Raw genomic sequence first — 18,875 nt, 5'->3', positions numbered from 1 at the left:
GATAATAAATGGAGCAATAAAAATATGGGACTGAATGAAATAAACTCAATAAAAACAGATTTCAAGTGTTCACTAAACCGTGAACAAAAAGAAAAATATTGCTTACGGTAGGTTTGATTTGGTGCTTAGGATTTAGATACAGATGTAAGTCAACATAATTACCATAAATACAAGGTTGGACGCTGAGTAAACTAAAGCGACACAATTATATCATTACTGAAGATGTAGTTTTTGTGACACGGTAAGAAAAACAGCAACATAAAATTGTTTGAAGTTGAACTGTTGTTTAGTAGAAAAAGGATTTTCGTTTCTAAAAACTTACGGATTTTTCTATCAGTGAAAAGATAGAGTTATCAGACTATTCAGAAAGATTTACACATTTTAAATGTGTATTATTGAACTAACAAGAAGGGTAGTGAGGATAAATAGAATATATTTGTAGACGAACATGACTGAAGACAACATTTATATACAGAAGGAAACTAGACTACTATATTATATCTGGAAAGGTAACTACTTTCACGCAATATTTTATCTACACGACCTATGGTTGATTGTTCCAGAGTAGAGAGCGCTAGGGTAAAGTGCATACTCAAACAAACCTAAATATACATAAACTTGCCAGCTCGCATGTAGATAAAATACACAGTCATTCGTCAACTCAATCGAAGCTTTGAAGAATGAAAACAGGCAGTTATCAACTGTACATCAACTGGTTTAATTGAACTGAGATCTAGTTATTAGCTAATAATTTTAAAACGAATTAATGAACACTCCGAAGTAAGTTGACTTGTTCGAATTCTTTCGCATACTAGTAGCGGTTAACAGTAGACGCTTATCTTGAAGTAATTCAATACTTCTTTCACAATTCAAAGCCACTTCAATATACATTAAGCATTAAGAGGAAAGTCTATGGTTTATTGTTTTCTGGGACAAAAAAACAGCTACTTATCGTTATGAATGACGGAGTTAAAAGTTATGATTAACAAACTACGTAAATGTAGTACTTTACGCAATAATAACACAAGCACAGATGTAGAACAGAGAAATGAGTAGACAAACGTGTATACATAGAGAGAAGAGTAGATACACGAAATATATTTATCATAAAATAATGAAAGTAATTCAATAGAAAAGCATATAAGACATGAAAGTATAGAATTATTGATGAAAGACAATATTAACATATTACCATCTCATCAGGTTTAACTGAACCAGAGAAATGAACACGAGTTGATGCAGATGTTGGCATAGATAGAGATGAATGTGCAGATGAGGTAGAAAGATCATTTATATGATTTGGTGATGTATAGGATGAATCTAAATTACCATTTACATTTGATGGTGAATTAATAGATGAATTTGAATATGGTAAGTTTTTTGTAGGATTAGTAGTAGAATTAACTGAATGATGATTGTTTAATGAATTAGGATCATTTGTTATTGCTGAATGATCATTCAGTGTTGATGATGGTGAAGTCGACGGTTTAGTCGATTCATATTTCGACGGTGAAATACTTCGATTTTTTGAAAGATCTGATTGAGGAATTGATATATGCATATCTGCGGGCTCATAGGTATGATTTATTTCAGCACTGATATTATCAAGTAAATCGTGGTTTGTTTTCATGTTAGCATTTAATGAAGCAGAAAAACTATCTAATTCAGATGGTGACATAGTTGGATCTATAAGTGAACACAAAAGAAAAAGGAGGAAAAATGGAAATTTTTACGAAAAAACTCAAATATTTAGTGATCTAAACGACTGACGAAGATGGAATATCATAACATAAAATTAATGAGTATGAAAATTTAGAAATTTTAGTAAGCAGTGACCTCGGAACAACAGCTAAAAATAAAGATGGGGTTGTTAAACGTTTCAGATTTTGTAAACATTAAGCATAACTTTCTAGAATTTGGGTAAGGATACGTTTACAATATTTCACCCAACACAGATTTAAGGTAGTGGTGGTGGTGTAAGAGACCTTGTCATAATGTTCAAATATCCGATAAGATAAAAAAAGCTAAATGTACTTGCCTGAGTACGGTCGATTTCGAGCTACACTTCTAAATACTTACAATCTCAGTTTAAAGTAATATATGAAATTTAACCAGGAAATATGTCTACTTTCAATATTTAAACCACAGGTGGCATATCTTGTATTTAGTCTTTGTTACTTTACCGTATACTGGGTAATCAGTCAGTTATTCATATATTGTATTTTTTTTACCATCAGCTAGGACTGATCATATCAGATTTTCCCCGATGATTGAAAAATATCAAGACAAAATGTTTAGAAACTCTTTTTTTGATTAGAATCGTGAACAGCTGGAAATCTTTACATGAATACACAGTATTAGTGATGTATTTAAAGAGATTAGACTTACGCAGTGCAAATGATCACGAAAATCAAGTCAGATCACCTAACTTTTTATCATTACTATTAAAGATTAAAGTCAGAAGATGGCTTAAATTATAATTTCATTGAATTCATCAAAAATACATTAGATTTTTAGATTTTATATTGACAAATCGTTACACTTCCGGTAGACTGTACCATTGTGTTAAAACCCATTGTTATTACCAAGGCTAAATATAAAGAAAATTCTTGATTCCCATTATTATCCACCTTTGGCAGACAGAGTACGATCGATCTAGCATACTTTCATCTTAGAAAAGAAATTCTCAAAATTGAGCAAAAATAATCTTGGATAAATAAAGCGAAATATTTTAAATAATGAGATATCGTCAAATTGTTATTTATGGATGATGAAAATATTTTTAATTTGTGAAACACGCAGATTATAAAGAGTAAGATGAAAAACATTATTTGGAACAAAAGGTCTGAGACCATAATGTTACCTAATACAAAAACTATATTGGCATAAAACATATTTCACTATGAATATCTTACGAATTAAAATCAAGAATGAGAGTAGGTAGAAAGACAGTTTGACATGGATTGCAGTTTTACAGATGCTCAGATTGTAGTTGAAGAATGAGTAATTAAAATAAAATTACCTACTAATATTCAGAATTATGACATACTTGCTTCAAAGATGGAAAATAAATGGACCCATAACCTATACTACTTTAAATAACACACTGCCGGAATTCAGCATTACATACACTACGTTATCGAAAACAAAATCAAACAAGAACAAGATGATCTAGCCTAGATTCACAAATCTAATTCAGTCAGTCAGTCAGCTACAACGTAGGACCAGGCACATTTATGCATCGGTCTAAGTTGCCATACCTCGTTAGCACAAGATGAACACCGGATTCATAGAAGTAGTTAATTTAGTGGTGGTAATATATAAAAGATAGGTTGTATATGAGGGTATAGTATAGGAAGGAAGAAAGTTATGGAGGAATTTTAATCTCAAGGTTTAAGGGAAGATAAAAAGTGTGTACACCAAATCTAACTGCCCATCCTAAAACACCAGGAATACTCACGAAACTCACCTACTCTCATTAATACTGTTTAATGTAACTAGGAAAATGAAAATTTAAATCAGCCAATCCTCTTAAGTTATCTCATGTAATGAATGCAAGCCATAAAATCTAAAAAAACCACCAGCATACATATAGAGTCCCAGGAAAGTATGCAAGAGTTGCGTTCAATAATACATACCAGAGTCCCATCTTACTTGCAAGCACTACATCTAGCACTGGATCACAAGAATAACAATTCTTTTTTACTTGTCACAACGTAAGACCGTGAACAAGACGTGACTCACTAAACTTATTACCAATTGTAAGGCGGTTGGATGTGGTTTATAGAAAACACTGAATCTAGATTTCATACAAATTCCAAGTCACTAACATGGAGTACGTGGAATCAATCGTGGGGGAACTGGTATTCTGTAGGATTTGAATTTGTTTTATACAACGACACAATCTGAAATACTACCACTGAGCTATTCGGATCGCGACTGATCTCTTGGAGAACTGAGATATTTACAATTGATCGGTCACTGGAACTGTAACCAATCAATTGTAAATTGCCTTTAATTTTTAGTCTTACCCATATAGTTTTATGTTGATCCATAAATTTTCTAAGATGTGTAACAAATTTTTTTCTTTATCCTACAATCCCAAACACAACACATATATACACTCAGTAATCCTTCTAACAAACTACAATAACCACCAATTTTGTCATTCTTGAATTCATACGCTTAAAAATCATTTCTATTAACTGTAAGTCCTAAAATGAGAATATATATATATATATATCTTACATTTTCAGAATATCTAGAAGCATCAATTGGTTGCGCAGCTCAAAAATACTTAGGGAAAAAAACATACATAGAAAATAATTGACCAAAAGTCATCTAGTAACCAAACAATCCCCACTATAATCAATAGTTTTTGTATAAAATATTAGCGGTATGCAAGTGAGAACCAATTATTTGCTTCATAGAAATTGATTATACATAACTCTTTGTACTTCGTGTGTATGTATAAACACGAGTAACATCTCATAACCAAAATTACGTATCTATCAATTAAGGATGAAACAACTATAAATTAAAGCATGAAAATGTAGAACTACTGACAATTGTTTTGTTGAAGATGAAGTTGATCCGAGGATAGGGATTTTCACCATACATCAAAATTAAAATACATAACTTCTAATGAAAACTACTTTCGAATCACAGTAATTACTAATTAGTACAACGGTTCACTGTTATTCAATTCAGATAGACTTTTGGAAGTTTTGATGGAAAGTTCAGAGAGTATTCTAGTCACTGATTTTTAACTAAATGGATCAAGCTTAACAGTAACGTATTCGTCATAAAACTAGAATATTTCCCATCGAATTCTAAATGTATTGATGAATGCAATCAACACTAAATCGTTGTCCATACTTAATCAAGGCAAATATAAAGATGTTCACTACAACTACAATATACTCGGAATGAATATATTTGTTGCAAATTATTATCTATGTTCATTATCACTGCTTGTTTTATAAAATATTCCAACACAATAAGAAGGAATTATTTGCTTGAAACTAGAACAAGAGGCGAGATCCCAGAAATTGATTCAGTGATAAAAATAGCAATAAATCTTAAAATATACTGACTATGGATGGTCAACAACAGATTTTTTACAATCTATCATAAACAAGACTTTATAATTCAGGAAAATGACTACGTTATGAAGTACTACTATTTAAAAATAACTTATAAGATAAATTTCTCGGAATACTCTAAACAACATTTTTTTTCATAATGGAATGTCATCGCCTATAAAACTACTGAAAATCAAAATGCTATAGATAACTATATACCGTTCTCACTTAGGATTTTTTAGTAATGTGTATTAATAATACATGAATAATACAAAGCCTTGACAGAAGCATCAAAGTAATAACCACTTCATATACTTCATTTACAAGTGATATTACAATTCATTCAACGTTTCTTGCCATATAACTTATGTTTAATGCTGTTCTAACACCTTTCTTGGTTAAGTTAATACAAATCGATCCAATAAGGACTGAGTGGAAAAATGTTCATCTACTAATTGGCTACGGAGAAAAGTATAGCGTTATTTACATGTATGTTCACATATGTGTTAATGGAGAGAGAAATCAATTGATAACTCAAAACAGAACAAATTTAAGAAGCAATTCCATTATGTAAAGTGATGATAAAAACTAAGTATCAAGAAGGTATTTCAGATTAAATGTAGACAGTGATGTCTTTACGAACTCAGATATAGATTTATGATGAATGCACAAAAGTAATTAAGTCCGATAGCGGGGTGTTCACCTCCAAATACATATTATGATTTGTAATTTACTAAGAGGTTTTTTCTAAGAAATCTATCGCTACTTGAGTGTTTACTAAAACAGAAGTATTAGAGTATACCATAAATATGATAAGTGTGAACGGTGGTATAGATAACCAAAGTTAAAACTTTTTAAATGAATTAATGTTCAATAATATTAGAGTTTATCGATCATTGTGAAAATGAAGCAAAATGACATGGTATTTTGGTGTGCTACAGATAGTAAAATAAAATTCAAAAATATTTGAAAAAAAGGCATTGAAAAAGAAGCTTTATCTTACCAGTTTCAACACGTGAGTCTAGTTGATCCTGTGGTAGTAAATAACATGTGAGATACTGTTCTTGTGTAACAGGATCTACATCTCTTTGCAACGTAATAACTGGTTGAGATTGATTCTGTGAAAGCCATAAAGCTGTCAATGAGCATCTTGATAAACTGAATGGTAAACGATCAAGTCTAGAAAGTAATTTCAATAATATAACAGTCATTTCAGTAAATAAATACAATCATGAACTAAAAAGCAAGAATACCCTCTAAAATAGAAACCAGACATTATTATATTATCACAGTTAAAACATGAATCGACCTTTACTGAATATGATTTGATATACATTTGATGGGAAAATAAAAGGAGTAACTGAAACCTTGTCGTGTAAAGAAATGATTATATTGAAAAACCAAATTCAGGGATGACAATTGAGTGAGTAAACAAATATAAATTAAAGAAAATGTTATGATAAGTAATAAGCGGTACCTTGAATAAGATTGCTTGTATTAGGTTCTTTGCTCTATCTTACTCGGGTCCGGTTAATGTGAACGGAAACGGAGACTATAATTACAGTTTATGGCCGATCAGTGGAATTACATGAAGCATATCGTTTAATGTATATAGTTTTAACCAGTCTAAATCTAACCATTTCATTATGAAAATTGAATTTACTGCACGCTTCTTTGCGGATTCATCATAAAAACTATATATATATATATATATACAAGGTTACGTTCAAAAAGTTTTTAAAAACGGGAGGATAAGTATAAAGTATGTTAACCTTGAATGTATTTCATGTACTTTGAAATAAATTTTTGATTTAGTGAAAGTTCCCATTCTGACATTTGGTAAATAAAGAAGGAACGAATCGAGTTGATTGTTACGTAAGTGAACATCAAAAACTTCTGCAGTACATTTCTTACTTATTGACTTAAGCCTTTTACCCCCAATAGAGCATAGGCTGCCGACCAGCATTCTCCAACTCGCTCTGTCCTGAGCCTTTTTTCTAGTTCTATCTAGTTGTTGTTCATTCTTCTCATATCTGTTTCCATTTCTCGGCGTAGTGTGTTCTTTGGTATTACTCTTCTCAACTTCCAGCGCTTCTTTCTGATTTCTTCCTCCGCTGAAATCTGGTTTGTCCTCTCACACAGTAGGTTGTTGCTGGTAGTGTCTGGCCATCGGATCCGAAGTATCTTGCGTAGACGACTTTTAATAGACACCTGTATCTTCCGGGTGGTGGCTTTCGTAGTTCTCCAGGTTTCCGCCCCATACAGTAGAACTGTCTTCACATTTGTATTGAAAATTCTGATCTTGGTGTTGGTTGAAAATTGTTTTGAATTCAAGATGCTCTTCAGTTGTAAATATACTGCTCTTGCTTTGCCGACCCTCGCCTCACATCTGCATCAGACTCACCGTGTTCATCAATGATGCTGCCCAGATATGTAGAGCTTTTCACATCCTCAAAAGCCTCTCCGTCAAGTGTAATTCGATTGATGCATGCTGTATTGTATCGGAGAATCTTGCTTTTCCCTTTGTGTATATTTAGACCTACTGCTGCTGAGGCTGCTGCTACAATGGTCGTCTTCTGCATTTGTTGTTGCGTGTGTGATAGAAAAGCCAGATCGTCCAGCTGCATCCTAACTGTACATTGTATCCCATGCTTTCCTCCAGATGTTGACGTCTTTATAATCCAGTCGATCACCAGGAGAAAGAGAAAGGGTTAGAGTAAGCAACTTTGCCTAACACCGGTCTTTATTTCGAATGAGTCTGTCAACTGTCCTCCACGAACGATTTTGCAGTTTAATCCATCACAGGAATTCCGTATGATATTGACTATCTTCTCGGGTACGCCGTAGTGTCAAAGAAGCCTCCATATTGTTGTCCTGTCCACGCTATCAAATGCCTTCTCGTAGTCAATGAAGTTGATGTAGAGTGATGAATTCCATTCGATTGATTGTTCCACAAGGATCTGTAGAGTCGCGATTTCGTAGGTACACGATCGATCCTTACGGAATCCAGCATGCTGGTTTCGAAGTTGGGCGTCTACGGAGTCCTTCATTCTGTTTAACAACGCCCTGTTGAAGACTATTTCTAATATTGAAAGGAGAGTGTTGCCCTAGTAGTTATCACACTTGCTGAGATCGCCTTTCTTTGGTATTTTGATCAGAAGTCCTTCTTTCCAGTCTGTTGGTACTTGTTTTTCATCCCAAATCTTACTGAAGAGAGTATGGAGTATCTTTGCAGTTGCTGCTACATCTGCTTTCAGTGCCTCTGCCGCGATGTTGTCTGGTCCCGCTGCTTTGCCGCTCTTGATTTGTCTGATGGCCATGCTGATCTCTTCAATTGTTGGTGGGCCAACATCGATTGGGAGGCCCGTGGGTGCTACTTCGATGTTGGGTGGGTTCAGTGGAGCTGGTCGATTCAAGAATTCTTTAAAGTGTTCTACCTACCCGTTTCGTTGTTCTTCAATGTTGGTGATTATCTTGCCTTCCTTGCTTTTCACTGGTCGTTCTGGTCTACGGTAATTTCCAGCGTGTTTCTTTGTTGTATCATCTTATGTATCTCATGTTTATCCGGGCTCGGGACCGGCAGTAACCCCAGAGGGGCTCCAGGTGGATAGTTAGTATATTCAAATATATGACATTATAATTATAACAGTTTCTGAAAAATAAATATAAACCTACCTATTCCCAGAAACATCCAAAACTCGTAAACGTGTACAATTACCAATTTCATCGGGTAATCTATGCAAATTATTTTCTCGAAGAGACAAAATATTGAGTGATGTACATTGACCAATCTAATAAAATTTGAAGAATAAAAGGAAGGTGAAGTAGAATTAAAATATATGGAACAAGGAAAGTAAAAGAGGCGAACAAATCAACAAATAAAAAACCCAATAAAATACGCCATAAAATAAACTTAACAAATCAGACAAGTTGAATAACTAAGTCGACTGTACTAGGTTAATATTAGTGAATATCAATTAACTCACCCACCAGTTACTTGAATATAAGCCACACTTTAAGTGTGAGGGCTAATTATACTACTTGGTTTTCCAAACTGACATAAGTGTAGTGGGGTTCGACCCTGGAACTTGGTGGCTGAAAGTCAAACGCCTGAACAACTAAGCCATTGGCTCTATATTACCTTCTTGTATTATTGTGTACAGTCCGTCCATTAACCAGTTGTTAGTTTAGTAGGATAGATAGAGTTTACAACGAATAAATAAATAAATAAAATGTATGCACTGTAACATTCACATAAAAGATTCACACTCTATTTACGGTTGTTAGTGTAGTTAAATCAGTTCGCTGTCACTTTTATGTAGAACTATAAAACCGAGTTGCATAAAGTAAAAAAAATATCCATAAAACAAACTTATTATTGCTACTATTACTACTACTACTAGTACCATTTTTATTATCAATACAACTGAATCTATTTAATAGTACTACATACAAAATAAATTACTATTACTATCTGCTTTCTGAAAACAATATAAAGAGATTTGTGGCATATAATGAGTGATTAAGTCATATGTTGTGACGTTTCGCATATATATATATATATATATATATATATATATATATAGAGAGTAGTGTACAACAAATACATTTGGTGAAACTAATATCCATACAAAACATTATCGACAAGGTAACATGAAATATACATCTAACTGCTAGAAGTTGGTTCAGTTTGAAATAAAATTACAGATTGGTTAAAGCTTTCTCCTACAGGTCAAGTCGAATTGTGTTTGGATTTAAATAAAGAAAAAATTATGGAATTCACTGCACGCAAAATGAAAAGAAAAAAGTATATGATATACTTTGACTTGGAAGATCAATCAGTCTTGATTGCTTTTAGAGGTATGAGGACGGTTATCACTTCCCGGTCGCCCACACTGTGGACGGGTTTTTCTGGAGATAACTGAAAAGAAAATTGGGTTAGAATTTGTCTTACTGATCCGAAAGCGTGACCGCAGTGCTCAAGGGACAACTGCTTGAGGCCGGTCACACAGGACCTTTTTGTGGGTAGTTTTTGTGTTAGTTCCCTACTTGTTGGGACCTTACCGCCGGAGACGGATATCCGTGGGATAAGGCGAGGTGTGCATTTTTAGGGCCAACCTTTTCTAACCCCAACTTTCTTTTGTGGAAAGGCAGCATCACCGTTATGCTTGTTGTCTGAGGGAAACACCTTACTGATGTCACACCTCTGTACAGTTAGCAGTACGACTTTGCCCTCGAACCTTGGGGCTTGCTGCTTTTAGTCTTACCGCTCTTCAACCGACCTGCCTGGCATGGTAGGACCTTGGGGAAAGATTGTTCCAGCCGGTATGGCACTATTGGTACATCAAAACAGACAAGCCCGACAACCATATCAAAGTAGCGGCAACGGTTGGGAACTTTGAAGATAGTCTCATCTAAGCGTAAAAATTTATACTAACAGCAAAAGCAGGCCACAAAATTGAACGGTTACGGTAGACAATTTAGCTAAATTCATGTACCGTCAAGACCTTATTATCAGAGTATTATAATAACTTGCGGAATCATAACTACCAGATGCTCACCTGCATTATGAATAACATCGACGGAAGAAAGGTGATTAGTTCTACTGAAGGTTCAACCATGAGAAAGATACAGCAAAAAGTAGTAGGCTAAATAGTAAACCTATATTATATTTCAGTAACTTAGAGGAAACGTCATATAAAACATTGTTAGAATTTATAAATACAAATCCTTACTAAATGATGTCATCTTGATACAAATTTAGCTAATCAAGTCTGTTATTATCAACAATTAAACTGTCATCGTATGAAGTTAATTCCAATTAAATACTCCATTTAGTACAAAAACTACTGTAATATCAAATATTATCTCGAAAATGGACGTGATAAGACAAAAAATACATATATTTGTTATATCCGGTTATTCTAAGGTCGTAGTTTGTATTGGATATACTTCAAGGCAAAAAAACAGTGAACACTGTTACGATGGAACGAATATTGTAGAGATTGGAACAGGTTTTTTGGATTATTAACTATAATTTTGTCGTATAATTACTGACTAACTAGATCAATATGTATACATATCCCATTTACCATAAGCTTTCGGTTGACTCACTAACTACTGTTGTGAGATTTCCTAATTTATTGCCTGTCTATTACTCACAGTCTCCCCAATTCACTACCACTTTTTGCTTGTTCATGTACAACTGTTATTTCTCATTTCATGGTATGGTACCGTCCGGTATGCCTGGATGCAAACCACGCATATATATATATATATATATATATTAAAAGTTAATTGCTGACTTTTGGACTTACAGGAAGGGCTTTCGAATAATGAGCCAAGAGGAACCTAACCGCCGGCTCAAAGTCAGTAGTGCTGGTTAAGTGTGTAGTTAGTTAAGTTAGAGAAACGAAGCTATGAAGTAAATAATAGACCTAATGAGAACCAGGATCCTGATTGATGAATTGGCGAGTAATATTTGTCAACGGGTATTCCAAGACATAAAAACACTACCTACATAACAACCAAATATTGTGCTTCTCAACCATAGATTCATTTGCCAACTAACCTGACTCCAAGGAACAATCGTTCCAACCAATCAGGATCGACTGAGTCATCAAGGTAGAGGAACTCCAATACCATCTATGGTCAAAGAAGGTGGTTAACAGGTAGTCACTGACACTTCGATATTCATATGAAAGTAACACAAACGGCTGTAAAACTTCAACTGGGAAAATTGAATCTGTTAGATACACTGCTTACTAGGAATAATCATATCACATAAACCCATATTATTTGTTTGAATAGATAAACCTTATAGAGCGTGGACAACACCCAGAACCATCCGCTCCAAATCTTCCCGAAGTCAAGTACTATGAACAGCATAAAACAACCAATAAACCAATAAACTAAATAATAACTACCGCTTCTTTAACGAATATGCACTTTTGTCAAAATACAATTATGTATTGACCTACTTAACTTGGCTTTAAGTAGATAACATTCGAAAAAATGCTACACTGAAAGGTATGCGACGATATATATATATATATATATATATATATTGAGAAAGAAATTTGATTACTTATTCTGATTACTTATTCAGTTACTAGGTTAACGATTATCGGTCATAATCAATCCGCACCAAGTATATATTACATAAACATAACAAAGAATGTGTTCATTTCAAATTCACATTATCACCACTACTACTGTGGTGTGGGTTACTTATATCCACATAAGTAGTATATGATGGTCAGGTATAGAATGTATTTCAGCAAGAGATGAATAACGAAAGAAGGAAAACGAAACGCGATTGGTATGAAAATGCATGAACAATGAAATCAGAGACGATGAACTGATATTTGTAGAAGGAACAGTCAAGATTGAGACAATTGATTGATAGATTGCAAATTAACTGTTTACTGTATGGTTATCAGATTTTAGTGAGATATTCTGTAATTTTGTTCTCAAATGCATTTGATTGTTCCCACCCGTGTTCTTGTTCACTACACCACTGGTACTATTTATTACACAATTTACATAATTTCATGAGATAAGATAGTTCAGTGGAATTAAATGCAGTGAGAATCAGCTAATTTGATTAAACCAGACAACACGGTTTTGACATGTTTTATCTATATTAGGTAAAGAATGTCTAGAAAATGTATTACGTCTTTACTTAATATTTATTTTTACGTGTTTAGTCTTTGATGACATATGAGATTTATGTAAAGAAATCCCTTAATAAAAGCAGAATCAAAGACAACTGAATCCGAGGGAAATAACAAATAAGTGGGAATCATAATAGTGAAAGAAGAAACGAATGCATAATAAAAAGGAAAATATTTAGACAACATCAAGAGCAGTAGTGAGAAAATAACAAAACGCTAATAATTTCTTACCTCAGAGGGTAACTCAGTCAGTTGATTTTGATCAACATTCAGATGAAACATGGAGACTAAATTGCCAATAGAAGACGGGAGTTTCTGAAACGCATTTAGTAATATAGAAACACAATTACATAATGATACACACCAATAAACAATTACGTATAAGTGCACTATACTGTAAGTTACAAGCGTATGCAAACTTTATGAGCTAGGTTATCTCTGTTAGTTAGAGCTGTAGGTTTAACGTTGTCACAGATCACCAAAACATTTCGCAGTCCCCGGTAGATCGACAGAAAAATTCGAAAGACAATTGTAGTCTACTCATATTTTTATGAATTCAACTGTCATCTGTTAAAGTTATATATTGGAAGACAGCCGAGTTTGTTGCAGATATACATTCACACACTACATAAAAACTCTGTAACATAGATGGAAATCCATAGGAATTATTCTAGTCACTGAAGTAACGAATTGGATAGGTGTCATAAATGAGAAGCAAATCGATCAGTTAGAGAGAAAATGTAACTGAAAAAAATTAAAGCAATATAGCCGAATAAGCTCAGTCAATTATCATTACTTCACTAAACGCCAAGCAATAAAGATTTTGTAACTTTCCTACTAAATTCGCAAGACTATAGAATATAGTAAACTATTTACAGGTGATGAAACTTTGTTTAAACTCAAAAAACATACTTGTGTACACGGTGAGTATTCAAGAAAATTTTAAAAATAATCAAAACGAAAGAAAAATTCTAGGAGTACCAGGTTGTAACAAGTTATCAGATGTCACAAGAGAACATAATCATTATGGTGACTGTAATTTAAACGAATAATTATTTTGTAACCAGCTACTATAGGACAAATATCAAATATACTTCAACCATAAATGTACATTAAGAAAACATTATCTTCTGTAGAACGCTGTCATAAAAAATGAATCAATATATATATAATGCACAGGTTCGACATCATGTGTTCGGGCGCAGAGACGATAATCCCATTGAAACATCGACTTCGGTGGCTAGAACATGTTCTATGAATGTCGTCCCAGAGACTTCCACGTCGTGCATTATTTGCCGACTCTGGGACTGGTTGGAAAAAGCGGAGAGGTGGTCAGTGTATGACATGGTGTCGTTGTATGAAAGAAAGCTGCACAGAACTGTCTTCTGTTGGATCTTTACGACTCCCTAGTTGTGGTCCGAGAGATGGTGCAACACAGTGGCTAGAAACGTTATCAGATATGGCTCAAAATAAAAGCCAGTGGCGATCCTGTTGTAACCTTCTTTTACTTTCTTCATAAACAGTGGCCGTAACTTCTCTGACTGAAAGAATTGTTTCTGGTTGTACCTTTCTGTTTCCCCCATTATTACTCTTATTATTACGCTAACATACACTCTGTGCTTCTTGTTGTTCTTTTTTTTTCTTATATGCACCTCTTCCCATTCTAATTGTTTTGTGTGGTATATATATATATATATATATATATATATCTGGTGTCCCCTTGTACCAATATTTACGTGTTTAAATAAATAATAACATATTTTAGAATACTTTCTATTATAGAATTAATTGGAGGTGCAATTTTTCTTCCTTATCATAACTGGTTGACCTATGCTTGACACGTCTGTAGCATGATGGAGTGGTATTTTCGTCGTAGAAAACTTAAAATTTCTCATGTAAGCCAGAAAAACGACAGATAACTAAACATACAGACCATCATGGATTACAAAAGGGTAAATAACATATCCCGCCTCATTTTGGTTGATTACCGAGGGCAAGGCCTGAATTGAGGACGAAAGTACGATTTATCTTCACCCAAGAGTTCCTTTTTCGGCGAATTCATTTTCAAAACTGTTAAAAGTCATCTACAGGGTAAGTAGAAAGTTGCCAAAGACAGTTATATTTCATCTTCTTAACATTACCGAAGCACTAGCTATACATATGGAAAAACTAGAATAGTGTCCAGATGAAACTTGCACAACTTTTCCTTCTACCGTGGTCTTAATCTCTCGTAATTTTTTTCTATCTTCTTTTGCATCCGTCTTCTCAATAAACCTTTACTCCCCAACTGATCTATTGAAAATTATGAGTGAGCACTGTTGAGGAGGTTTCAAAATATTACGAAACAAGTGTTCAATGCTATCTAATTTTCAGATGATTTTCCAGTTGATGTCAGTTTATGATCAAAGCTACAATTAAGTTAAACCAAATTCCCACAAAACGATTTTAATTAAACATAGTATAAAGATGGTCTTCTGTATTCAAAATGTTATATTGAACATAGTCAAACTAAATATTAATATATACTTACAGAAAGAAAATTTTCAGTTAAATATAATTCTTGTAAACTGGAACAGCTGAAATTAACAAAAGAAAAGTATATTTTTTATAAATAAAATCTAATATTGAGTAATGAACATAACCAATATGACAAAATTACCATTTAATTTGTTAAATAGAAAGATCTGCATTACGACAATAAAAGTAATATCTATCTCGCAGTGAGCAATTTAGAAATATCACTTTTACACATCGTTTAGTGGTTTATGCACGATGATTTCCATCACTGCGTTTCGACATCGAGCGTTACTTCAACTACGTCAGTTTAGTTAGTCGGATAGTATCCTCGTAGCTACTGCAAATATATGTATCCCAGAGATTAGTACGCGAACGTGTAACAGGTTCGTTTGGAGAGAATTTCTCATACATATTGAGTTTCAGCGAGTTATCCATCATTATCACAATAGTCAAAGTTTTGAGAAGCAATTGTGGAATTAGCTATGGGAGAATCGAATAAAGTCAAGGATTAACAGTGCAAATGTATTACATCGTCAGAAGGATTAATGAAAAAGTACATCCACTAAAAATGAAGTATGTTTTGGTTCTTATTCAAACAATAAAAAATTCAAACCTTGAGGACATAGGATTATAAAAGAACACGAAAATTATTCGTAACTACCACACCTGGAGAACATATTAGATAGGCAATCCAAACACTTAATCATAGTCTTCCCAATGGTGAATCAATGGATAAACGTTATGACACGTTCCCCTTTCATGTGAATAGCCACAGAAATAAACGACTCTTAAAATGTAGAAGTACTACATAGAAAAAACAATACCTTAAAGAATTTCCAGTGTGCAGTAGCGAATAAGGTTGAAATGTCTGTAGGCCTAATGAAATATATTCAATCACCAGGAAAACTCAGTGAGACGCAGATCCAAACAATGATTAACACAAGGAGTGAGAACAACAAACAAAATTATTGAGTCAGGATAACAATCAACTTATAAAAAAACTGTCACATTTGATTTTGTTTCCAAATTTATTTCATCTAACAATATTGTCTAGTATGCTGATGAAAACCAAACACAGTAAAACTAATTAACGCACAGAACTATATATATGTATAATTTTTAACTTACTTTCCTATAGTTGGTGTTACTGTTAGCAGTCGATTTTGGTTGAGTTTTAAAATGATCAACTTGTCTAAATCACCTTAAAAATGAAAATAATGATAACAGGTAACCAAAAATTATTAGTACCATCAAAGCTTTAAAATGAATCAATATACATACGAAAATAAAGAAAACTTTACGAATACTTTTTTAACTTCTTTATCTTTAAAAGCACACCATACATTTTTGATTATTTACAATCGTGCAAACTACATCGATATATATATATATATATATATATATATATATATATCAAATAAAACATTTTATTATCAATATGATAATCTACATGAATGTTGACTTCAGAGGTGACGCATATATTGGAGAAGATAATCGCAAACGCCTTCAAGATAACATTCTTCGGAATAATCTTGAGAAAGTTATTTACCACTGGACCTATATTTATCAAGATCATAAACAGTTAACTGTTTCAATATCTGCTAGCCAATTTACCTGTTCCTGTAGGGCAGTATATATTGGTCATTCGGTAAGCATTTATTCCAAGAGCGTTTAGAAAACGTACGCTGAATGGTTAAAGAAACGTAAAAGTGGATGTACGAGAAGTGTAGTTATAGAAGATCTTGTCAATACCGACCCCGAAATTATAGGAGGTTCAGTTTGCAAGGTCCTTTACAATTTGACTACAAGACTGATAAAAACGGTATGTTTCTATCTATTTGCTATTGTTGAGGCTCTCATGATGTACAAAGAAGCCATAACTATGAATACGAAATAAACTTGTCCTGCATCCCATCTTATCATGAACTGGACCTATAAAATTTTTAAATATTAAGTTTATTCTATGCTTTGTTTGTTAGATTTTACAAATTATCCTTGCTCTCCATTAAGTTATTGAAATTGTATTCCAAACATCTACTTTTGTTTGCATGATCATCTCTGATGTTTATATCACCATACTGAGTAAATAGATTCCATAATTATCATTTTCTATCAACTTTCTACAAAATTCTTAATTCAACTTTGATTCAACAATTAAATATGAGTGAAAATTTTTGTATTTAACTTTTGTCTCTGTAGTTAGTCATTGCCATTATAGATTATCATAGTGAAAATATATAAATATGCTATTGTCAAAGGATCTTTTCAATGAACCACATTCTTGACTCGCTGTACAACTGTGAGAAATAATTTCAGTTAAGTTAAAACTTATTTAAGTTTAAGTACTCAAGTTCGAAAGAATAACCTGAAGGTTTGATTACTTACAGAGATTTAAACGGTTACATACAAAATATTTATTATGTGATGGTTATGCGACTTATAGGTCAGTATTTAAACAAGTAAAATTTTCTATGTTTTAAGTCAGACCATTAGACAAGTAATATACAAATTAAATAGAAAAATTAAAATGTATCAGAATACTCGGGAATATTGTATTTCTGAACTTTGGTATATTTGTCCATGTTGATGATAATGTGCAAAGTTTGATTATTTTAAATCCGCAAATATTAATATTATATTGTCTCTAACGTCTTTAGTTAAATCTTTGGAAGTTAAACATCAAACCTAGCTGTTTAAAGCAGAAAAATATGGAAATGTTCCCAGGAAGAATATGCAAAACTTCATTTTCTTGTACATCAATTAGAATAATCACTACCTTTGCCCGGTGTCTGACAGATATGACAGCAGATATCAAAATAAAAAACGCCTACTAATAAAATATAAAAGTAAGGGTCTTTTGGAAAAAATAATTATATATATATATATATATAATATTTGTATTATTTCTATTAATAACAATCTACTCGATGTTCAATTTATTTGAGATTATCATGTACAGGCTATAATATCATCAATAGTAATATTAATAAATTACAATTCCTTACCTAAGCCATTTGGTAAATGTGTTATGCTATTTTGTGATAAATTTAAGTCCGATAATGAAACTAATCCCGAGATGCTTTCAGGCAGAGTAGAAATAAGGTTTTCTGATAAATCCAACTGCTGTAAATTCCCAAGATTTCCCAACTCCTTGTAGTTTGATTTTTTCGTATACCAAAAAAAATGTAATGTTTAGCAAAGTGAAAATAAATGAAATAGAATCATTTATATATTAAGATCTACGGTTGGTCCTTTCTTTTACATAAACGAAATGTATGCACAACACAATCGTGTGAAGACAAAGTAATACAAGAAATAGAAATGTTTAGCTCCCCCTCACCACCACCAATGTAATTAATGGCTGGAGACAGTGGGTGACATGGCTCAAAACCGGTCACAATGGCTCAGATGCATTATCTGTCTTCCCTCAGATCATGAGTTCTAAATTAATCTTACACTAGTTATTCGGTGAATTCATTTTTTACTCCTGAAACGTAGGGTCTGCGCATAATTTTTTACTACAATTGACTGTTACTACTTCTATTATTCTGGTACTAGTCTACTTCACGTAAACACAATTGGCATTATGCGAGACTGG

The 18,875-nt window shown here is 33.0% G+C and overlaps 1 protein-coding gene across 2 annotated transcripts in view; it reads right to left on the bottom strand.

The window, feature by feature from the left end:
• The window catches only part of Smp_104030.2 (cell polarity protein), a gene marked incomplete at both ends in the record, with an annotated part of 58,926 nt that overhangs the window by 34,941 nt on the left and 5,110 nt on the right, over positions 1-18,875 (bottom strand). Inside the window, 7 exons of one of the 2 annotated variants that reach the window (XM_018795028.1) lie at positions 1,193-1,686; positions 6,088-6,263; positions 8,760-8,875; positions 12,992-13,075; positions 15,291-15,336; positions 16,406-16,478; positions 18,283-18,427. In XM_018795028.1, the coding sequence (XP_018649382.1) occupies positions 1,193-1,686; positions 6,088-6,263; positions 8,760-8,875; positions 12,992-13,075; positions 15,291-15,336; positions 16,406-16,478; positions 18,283-18,427 (1,134 nt within the window). Of the gene's footprint in view, positions 1-1,192; positions 1,687-6,087; positions 6,264-8,759; positions 8,876-12,991; positions 13,076-15,290; positions 15,337-15,419; positions 15,533-16,405; positions 16,479-18,282; positions 18,428-18,875 lie in introns of those variants that run through there. The other variant, XM_018795029.1, reaches the window with a different exon arrangement.

Source organism: Schistosoma mansoni, chromosome 1 (assembly GCF_000237925.1).
Source record: "Schistosoma mansoni strain Puerto Rico chromosome 1, complete genome".
NCBI classification, from domain to species: domain Eukaryota; kingdom Metazoa; phylum Platyhelminthes; class Trematoda; order Strigeidida; family Schistosomatidae; genus Schistosoma; species Schistosoma mansoni.
Note: the sequence above shows the minus strand (reverse complement) of the source record. Positions and strands in the feature narration are given on the sequence as shown.